Here is a 9,388-nt window from a genome sequence, read left to right as displayed (position 1 = left end):
TGAGAAAAGCATATACAACATGGATCACTTTGCTATTCAGCTCAGCCAGATGGACAACTGCTAACTTTTTTTTTAATAATGAAAATCCCCCTTTGACAAAGGGGTTCAGATGAATAGGCTCCAAATAACACCTCAAACACTTCTAATTGTTTTGAGGACAATATGCTAATCCGTGGTTTTCGGCTTTGGTGTCTGTTGACAACGTTTGCGTGCGCTTCCAGCCACCGACTCCTTTGGAAACGGCAGAGGCAAGCGCACAAATCCCTCAACAGCAGCAGAAAGTAGACAAGCCGCTAAACTGCCCCCACCCCCACCCCGCGCCAAATCAAACCTGGTGAGAAAAGCCCCCGACCTACGGAAAAATACTCGTGAGCACAGCTCTGGGGGTGAGACTGGGGACAGGAGACAAGAGATGGGGGGCACCCTTTGATTTTGAGAACAAGTTCCAAAGAATTGTTCTGGAAGGCATCAGGAGGTCCTTTTTCCCAATGAAAAACAGTAATCTTCAAGCAAACATTAACCCACCCGGGATAAGGAAAAGGCTCTTTTCCTTACTTGTTAAACGTGAAGGGCTACGCCTTATTCAATTTTTATGATGTTTAAAAAACTCATTGCATCGGAGCCGTGTCACTACCACCTTCCTTTTCCCTTTGCACCTGCAGACTCTTAATAAAAAGTCTCCTTCAATTCGGAGTGGTGACCTAGGGCACATTTTTCAGCATTTCTTAGACTTTTGTTTTTTAACTTAGGAAACCATATAGAGTCCCAAATCCTCAGAAGAGCCAGCAATAGCGTTTTCAAACACCTTGTTAAAAAACAAACAAACAAAACACCTTTCCACTGCTCTTCTCACAGTATCGAACTTAAACACCCACCGCAGGACGCGGTGCTCTGTGCGCAACTGGTTCCCTGTAGATTCCGCGCTTCTCTCCATTCCTTTGGAGTTTGGTTTAAAAAAAGAAAATGCACTCAGATCTCAGAAGTCTGGGTTGGCCTTTATCTTAGTTCATTCGCTCCTTGAAGTGGTTTGACCACTTCGTGAAAAACGCAAGAAAGAGTGATATCCCAGGCACAGATACCTTTGTCCAGCCTCTAAAGGCAAAAAGTGGATCCAGAGGGCATGATCGGGACAAAACCTAGACTCTGTGCTCCTTTTCACCCGGCCCACGGACCACCAGGCTTGGCGCACGCAGACCAGCCACCAGCCGCCACTGCTGGAGTCACTCTATGTCCTTTTAGCCTCCCAGCAGCCCAGCTCCCGGACCCACGGACCTGGCCTCTGGACTTCAGATTTTATGCACATCAAAGGTTACTTTTTGCAATGACAGATTGTCTTTATTCAAAACGTCTTTGTTCAACAAATGAACAGAGTAAGGAGGTGAAATCCTTCTAGGTACATTTCCAAGACATTGTCAAAACATTTATGACCATTTAGGATGTTTTTATTCTTTTAATTTTTGTTCACTTTCTACTTCCTGACTTCATACCTGACATTCTGTCTAAAAGTAAACTTATGTCTCTAGGAGCACTGCTTTATACAAAGTAAATAACCATGTGGGTCCTTTTGTTTTACCTTTAAAGAAGCAAACACTATCATGGTATGATTTTAAATAGAAATGTTTCCCTTTCTGTAGTTTTAAAGTTTTAAGCCTTTTCCCCCACACATGAAGAGCAAATGGCACCTAGTTGTGTCTGATGGCAAAACACAGAGACACAGCTAACTCTTTCTTCAGAGTGCGAAAGAAAAAATATATATGCATATTCTAGATATAATACTAGGATCTGGCAGATCTGGAGTCCAAAGCCCATCAGAGAAAAGAGAAGGGGACATAAATAAAGCAAAACTGCCTACTTTTTTTTTGTCCAAAGAGGGTACAGTCAGAGGTTTGTTTTGGGACAGGCGGGCTAGGGACAGCTGTATAGCTGTCATAACGGTCGCAAGTTTCTGGCACCTGTCTGCGCCTTGGGTCCGGGAGGACGCCCCTACCATCCCCGTGGAAGAGAAAGAGACAGACTCTGGGGTAGAGTAGAGGGTGGCGGCAGGGGTGACCCGGAGTCATCTGGAGGCCCCGGCTAGGCGCAGAGGACAGGGTGCAGACCCCGCTTCCAGGCTGCCCTCCAGGTCTGGCAGGCCGGGCTGGGGGTTACATGGCTGTGGCGTGGGCTGACGAATAAGGGTCTATGCCAGTCTTGGTCATGCCCGGGAAGAGGATGTAGGCGACGGGGGGCTGCAGGGTGGAGGCAGACCAGGCGGTACAGTTACAGGGCACCACGTAGCCCGGGTTGGTGGGGGACGGGTGCGTGTGCGTGTGCTGGCTGGGGCAGCTGAGGCTGCCGAAGGCGCCGTTCTGGTAGCCCAGGGTGGATGCGTAGGGCAGCGCGCCGGTGGCCAAGGTGTGGGGCACTTCACCCATCTTCTGGATGGCGCTCGAGCTAAACTGCGCGGGGTCCAGCAGGGAGTAGGGCGCCGAAGCGGGCGGCAAGAAGGCCCGAGCTTTCTCGGGCGCGCTCAGGAGGCCGTCGGAGGCCCCCACGGGCAGGCCGGCCGCCTTGAGCGGGTCCGTGTCGCCCAGGTAGGGCAGGGGGAAGACATACCTGTCCTTCTTGAGCAGGTTCTTGGGCTTGCGCCGCGGCCGGTACTTGTAGTCAGGGTGCTCCTTCATATGCTGGGCCCGTAGCCTCTTGGCCTCGTCGATGTACGGCCGCTTCTCTGCCTCGGACAGAAGCTTCCATTCGGCGCCTAGGCGTTTGCTGATCTCTGAGTTGTGCATCTTGGGGTTTTCCTGGGCCATCTTGCGCCGCTGGCCTCGGGACCATACCATGAAGGCGTTCATGGGTCGCTTGATGTGGTCTGAAGGTTTGGACATGGTCCCGGAGGCTAGGCGGGTGGGGGTGGGGAGTGCAGGAGCTCTGCAGGCGAGCCTGGACACGGTTGTCGGTCTGCCTGTCTGTCCGTCCTAAGCCGGGGCTCTGCGCTCCCCTCGCCTCCACACCAAAGAGGGGAAGCCAGAGAGAAGCGCTAACCCCGCAAAGTTCAGCTGATCATGCCAATCTCAGCACCCAAGCAGGCCCCGGTGGGGGGGGGGCGAGTAGGGGCAGGAAGGGCGGGGGAGGAGACGGCAGCCGGCTGGGAGGCTGCCGGCACCAGAGGCTGAGACCCAAGTACCGAAGTCTCTGGGACTAAGTGGCCAGGTAATTTGCAGGCGAGGGCAGGAAGCTCCTCCTTCTCCCCGTCTCTACCTTCGCCTTCTCTGGTTCTCTTCTATCTCTTGTCTATGGCCGTGGCTCCCTCCCCCCGCCCGTGGCTTTCCGGAGCCTCCTCGCCTAGAACAGCACCTAGCTGAGAATGCGGGGAGGCTGGTGAACGGGAGCCAAAAGCGGCGAAGTTCAAAGGCGAGGTGGGCCCGGACCGCACGCACTCTGACATAAGCGCGGGGCGGTGACTCCCCAACCTGGGCTCCAATCAGCAGCAGAGAAGGCGAGGGGGCGCACCTGCCAACGCGCCCGCGTTGGAAAGACGGAGCGCGACTGCTGGGGGCGGGGAGAGGTGTGAGGGAGAGACAGAGAGCGAGAGAACCGAGCGGCCAGCTCCGGACTGGGGACTCGGATGCCACATTGTTTCTGGCACTGTCAAAAAACAAAACTCTCCGCGCGGGTTTCCTTTTTCGACTGGGCAAAGGAGGAGTGGGACTTCGACTACAAAGACCAGGGAGGGGCAGCAAAGGGAGGGAGCCGAGGGCGCGTGTTGATAAATAGGACAGCCTCGCCACGAAATGCAAGGGCAGCACTTTCCCCCCTTGTCAAAGATCCTTAGAAGAGAAAAAGAATATATCAGACTCCGGTTAAAAAGCGAAATAAACTTTTCGCGCCGCGCCCTCGGCGGTCTTTTGGCGGCGTTCTCCTGGGACGCCGGCGCGGCTCCGCCTCCACTCTGCCCCGGGATGCGGCGCCTGGGCAGAGCGCTGGGCCCCGGGCTAGCTCAGCCGTGCGTTCCAAGCCGATGCCCGAAGGCCTCGCGTCCGGCGGTGCAGTTTTCAAATTCCGGTTGGCGAGCCTTGAAGAGCACTGCGACCCGCTCTTCACTTTTGTGAAAGAGACGGGGGATGGGTTTCCATCTCGATTTCTATCTATGTTGTTATTTAGTGTTTTTAAACCTCCAACTTTCCCTCCACATCTGTCCAAACCGCAAGGACAATCTGGAGGCCACCCGGCGCGCGGCGGGGCAAGTGAGCTTTCCCACTGCCCCTTCTGCAGCGACCCGAGAGCGGAGTCTTAGGCTGTATCCGCACCCGGGGTCGGTTTGTCCCTGGGCGCCTCTTCCCACCCAGCGAGAATGCGAGACTCGTTTCTTGCGTCAGATGAACATTCTTCGGGTAAAGAGGACGAAATAACCCGCAGAGCCAACCTGCGCGCCTGTTTCCTTTGAATAATTGCCTGCCCGGTGTGAAATGCCCTTGGGGGAAATATTTATTAAATGGAAACCATTGTCCCAGGCCCAGCAGGACCTGCGTGTGTTCCAGGCTTATTGGCTTTTGCACCAGCCTCTCTCGGGAGGACCGACCTGAAACGCGCGGCGATCCGCGGACTTGGAAGGGTTGGGGGTGGGGGAGGTAAGCAGAAAACGAGGAAGCAGGGAGAGAGGGTCTTTCTTTAGTATGTAGTGTATCAAGTTGGAGGCAAAGGCTTTGCTTCTCCTTCCTACAATTAGAAAGACGTGTGGCATTTCTCATCCTTAGCTCGCTCTTCACAGAGGAGGGGACTATGCCCATTTTACAGATTGGGAAACTGAGGTTAGGAAAGGCTATGCGATTTGCCATAATTGACTCCAGTGGTGACGCCGGGTGTATAGGATTGGAAAACTTACCTATTTTTTTCCACCCCAAGCGGCACCACGTCTGAAGATTAAATAGTGCTGAAGGTAAACGCGGGCCCTTCGACGAATCCATTGTATCCATCGAAACCTGCCATGAAGATAAACTGCACTGGAGTGATCCTCACGCCTGCTCTTGATTCATTTAGGCTCTGGTCCGAGACCTGGCTTCCCCGATTGTAGACCTCGAGCCAAGAGCGCCACCTCCGCCTGAGCTCGCAAGCAGGTACACAGCCTTCACATTCCCCTCAGCCCCAGCCGAGGCCTCCATCCTGCCCTCTACTCCTGTTTTCTCTGCAAGAAGTTTCATTTAGCTTGGGGTACCAGGAAGTAGAAGCCCTTTCCAGCCCAGTCCGGGGAGGATTTCCAAGAGCTGCAGGCAACTCCAACTCAGGTTGGACTAGCCTGCAAACTGAGCTCTGTGCTCAGAGCTTGCCAGGGATTGGAGGTCCAGGGCCAGGTCATTCGAATTCCACTGGGAGATCTCCAGGGCATTGGGAAGGAATGACAGAAATGTTAACATCTGCAGAGGTACAGCGTCCACGGGACCCGTCACTTAGGCACCCTCAGGGGACACCAAACCCACACAGAGCAGTTTGGGTTAATGCAGACCAGCCTCTTGGAAACTGCTTAAGGAGGGGATCTGGAACCTTTCCCTCTTCCCATCCTCCAAACTAACTCAGTCCTTTTGCCCCGGGGCAACTCGGGGCAGGCGCGTGTCTTGCTTCAGTCCTCATATTTCCACCTCCTCCTTTGTCCGCTTTCTTTTTTAAACATCTCGCGCTCAGATATTAGCTCTCAGTCCAAGAGTCTGAAGCGGATTATTACGGAGGATGCGCAATGGTGGCGTGGCAGTTTGTGGGAAGGGCGCCCCTGACTACCCAGGGTTCCGAACGCCAAGCTGTCTGGGTCACACTGCATTGACTCTGGCGGGAGCCAGCACCCAGCTGGTCATACTGGCCTTGACACTTGAACTCTGCGCTGAGAGGGAACTCAACGTGGAGGGCCACGCGCTCGCTGCCTGGCGCCTCAACGTCTCCGCGGACAGCACAGAAGCGTACACCCGTTACACAGTACTGGCTGGTCACCAGTTTATTCAAGACTCCTTAGTGCTGGACCCCGCCCCAGTAGGAGTTCCCGTGATCCCCAGGCCTGGCCTGAGGCTGTCTCCAAACCATGCCTCTACCTTCTTCTGGGCTACTTTGTCCCTCTGAGCTCTGCCTCCCTGCCAGGCCTAGACCCCGGGGCAGACGTCCTGGACAGGTGGCCCCTAGGAGAGCCAGCAGTTTCGGTCACCGCTGGAACAGGTCTTAGGACAGAGGTCGCCTAAACGCGTCTCCTGCTTTATTCGCAGCCTGAAGCTGGGGGCTTAGGCCCCAGGCCACTCACCAGGGTCGCAGATCTCCCTGGGACGCGGCTTTTCCGCTTCCGCTTTTGCCTAGAGAATCCGCGCGCATGTCCTCCAGTACGCGCGTCTTTACGCGCGCACTCAAGGCACGCCACGTTCCGGCCTAAGCGTGGTGTCTGGGCCCCTGAGCAACATAGATTCCGGCAGCGAACCGTCAGTGTGCGGGTCGCGGGAAGGAGAGGCCACGAAGGTCAAGACCCAAGCCACTTCTCGTCCCTCCCCTTCTCCTCCTGGCGCCCCAGCAAGGTTCAAGTTGCGCCTTCATCTCTGCTCTGGGCCTTTGTAGGGAGCATTTCCCCTCTCCTTCTGCCCAACTCCTTTGCGTACCTCAGGTCTCTTTCAAGGATTCACCTCCCTCGGGGAGCCTTCTTTGATTCCAGAGCTGAGCTAAGGCCCCCTTCTATGCTCTCACTCTCAGGTCCTCTCCATTTCACGCCCTCTTTCCCAGCCTGGTGTGGAGCCCCGTCGCCGCCCGTGCAGCCCACGAGACTTCGAGCTTGAGCTTCTCGAAGGTCATGTTATGTTATTTTTGAGTGCCCAGGGTCTGCACAACTCCGAGAGCAAAGAAGACACTGGATAGTTTCCTTCTGCTCAGGCTGTCTGACAACAAGACTTTCCGTACCTTACAGCTAACGGGACAGGACCCCAGATGCAGCCTGGTAGAGCCAAGCGCGGACATCACGGGCCCTCAGGCCTGCACCCATCTGCCTGGCTTCAACGCTCTGCCGGCCCTCCAGCCACCACCCCTCCTCTCTAGTGGGCAGAAGATCTCTGCTCCGAGGCATCTGGGGCACGGAGAGGAGGGTTGCGCAGACCGTGGCTTGGAGAAAGTGGTTGGGGGTGGAGGAGCAGAGAGCTTAATACGAGGCTCTAGCCTGGCGCGTTTTCGAAGAGACCAGGAGAGTAGCCGCGTCTGGACAGGCCGAGGTGCGGGGCACTCACGTGACATCAGGCCTGCCGGCTCATTGTGGCCCCTCGGGGATTCTGGAGAGGACCTGAGCGGAAGTTCCAGATGCTGGTTTCGGGGAACCTCGGGAGCAAGCCAGAGCAAGCCGCTCGCTACTGGGAGTGTGAGCCCTAATCCAGCCCCGTCCCAAGAGTCAGCAGCCTAGGAGCCACCGTTGCAGATGATAAATTCATCTTGGGAAATAATGCACTTTAGTTAAATCATAAACTTTTGCTTTTGCTTATTCCCCAAATGTTTTAATATTTGGCGCCCCTGCTTTTTCCTTTTTTCGGTCTATTTCCAAATTCAGAGATGTGTATCCCATCTCTAGAGAGTGCTCAAGAAGACCCAGGGTTCTGGTCCTATTAAGACATTTCCTGGTAATTGCTCTAGGGTCTTCCTTCCAGAATCCAGCCTAGCCCACTCGTGCGTCTTCAAATTTTGTAACACTCCAAGTGTCTTCTTGCAGCCAAGATGGCACAGGAGGTGAAGCTTCCACCAAAAAACAGTGAGAAACGGAATAAAACCGGGTCCCAGAAATGATGCCTGGAGTGCCTGTAACAGCATGTTTGACCCTGAGCTGACAGAGCGTGCTTGACTGGGATGAAGGACGCTTCTGCCTTAAACCCCAAGTGCACCCAGGTAAGGAGACTCTTTGATACTTCAACCCACCTTAACTTGAGTAGCTGGGATCTGGTGGAAGCCGAGACCACATGACCAACTGATTTGGTGCAGGTCAATAGAAGACTACATCCACACACTTCTTTCAGAAAGAGCAAGGGTGAGTGCAGGGGTAGGGCTTTGAAATCTTACTCGTTCCTTCAAGGCTGTTTATTGAGCACCTACTCTGTGTCAGGCACTGTACTGGGTACTGGGATACAGCAATGAACAAAACCTGCAAATGCCCTTCTCCCTTGGTGTTTACAGCCCAATGGGAGGATGGACAAAAATCAAGAAACAAATCATGGGGTTATTCCTGGCCCCACCACCAAATAGTTACATCACTTTAGGCAAAGTGCTTAACCTGTGCCCTGGTTTCCTCACCTGTAATGGCTGTAATGGATATTATCAGGCTAATTGAGTTACTATGAAGAAAACCCTTAGAACAGTGCTTGGCATATGAACCTGCCCAATAAATTGTTCGATTTTATTATTTTATCATTAAATAAATACAGAGTTAATTTCTGGTAGTGCTAAGTGGCCAACAGTGAATCAGGGTGATGAGATGGGCCGAGGGAAGGAGGGCGGTTTCATTTACATTGGGTGCCTAGGACCTGAACACTGGAAGGAGCCAGACTTATGAGGCAAGTGGGGCTGGGAGACTATTCAAGGCCTTGTGAACTCCGCAAGGAGCTTGGGTTTTCACCTATGTGGATGGGGAAGGGGGACCCATCGGAATGATTTAACACCAATCCCAGCAACCACACACACAAATTATTCATTATCAGACACTCTACTGATGGATGGACAAATCTCACCGCCAATTATGGGCCAATAACTTCATGAATGGAGAGATTTTTCTTGGCCCTGGGGTCAGCTGCTTGACTGCCCTTCAAAAATAAGGCCACCCTGCTGAACGCTTTAGTTACCTCTCTTCCTTCCCCAGAGGAAGCCAAGGAATAAAACAAGGGAGGGTCCCAGAGCACGATTCTGAAAACATGTCCATTGATGTTCAGTGGATATTGGCAGCCTGATGGGTCCCTGACTTACTCTTCTTACTTCCCAACAAATAAAGTTCTCCTATTTCCCTGTGGAGAGCCCCAGGCCTCTGAGTTGGCCCTTTCTGGAGACACTGAGTCCACATGTAAGCATTCTGAATATCTCAGCCTGAGAAATATAGAAGTTGTGAGCAAGTGAGGTTTCTTAGGATTAAAAAACATCCCGGTGCTTATAAGAACAGGAAAGATACATTTTGTTTATAAGCATAAAAGCCAGCAGAATGTCAACTTTGCATGTCTCTCCCTTAGGTTTTGTTGTGTTCAGGTGTTTCACATGCATTAGGGCTCCCTGACCCCATTCTTCTAATATAAGAATACTTGGTCAGCTTTTATCATAAATAATACTCTTTAAGGCTTTGTGTTTGCCTAATGCAATCGGCCAAGTTATTGGAGCATACATTCTCTTGCCAATTTTATCACAATTATACACTGCAGAGGATAAGACC

At 53.1% G+C, this 9,388-nt stretch overlaps 1 protein-coding gene across 1 annotated transcript; it reads right to left on the bottom strand.

The window, feature by feature from the left end:
* Window positions 1-1,319: 1,319 nt before the first annotated feature.
* Window positions 1,320-3,348, bottom strand: SOX14 (SRY-box transcription factor 14). Its single transcript, XM_031676892.2, has one exon. The coding sequence runs from the start codon at window positions 2,865-2,867 to the stop codon at window positions 2,145-2,147; it is 723 nt and encodes a 240-aa protein (XP_031532752.2). The 5' UTR covers window positions 2,868-3,348; the 3' UTR covers window positions 1,320-2,144.
* Window positions 3,349-9,388: the final 6,040 nt, after the last annotated feature.

Source organism: Vicugna pacos, chromosome 1 (assembly GCF_048564905.1).
Source record: "Vicugna pacos chromosome 1, VicPac4, whole genome shotgun sequence".
Lineage (NCBI taxonomy): Eukaryota > Metazoa > Chordata > Mammalia > Artiodactyla > Camelidae > Vicugna > Vicugna pacos.
This window is presented reverse-complemented; position numbering and strand designations above follow the sequence as displayed.

What these genes read in the sequence shown, in the direction of transcription:
- SOX14 (XM_031676892.2), bottom strand. Translation starts at nt 2,867, where the DNA reads ATGTCCAAACCTTCAGACCACATCAAGCGACCCATGAACGCCTTCATG.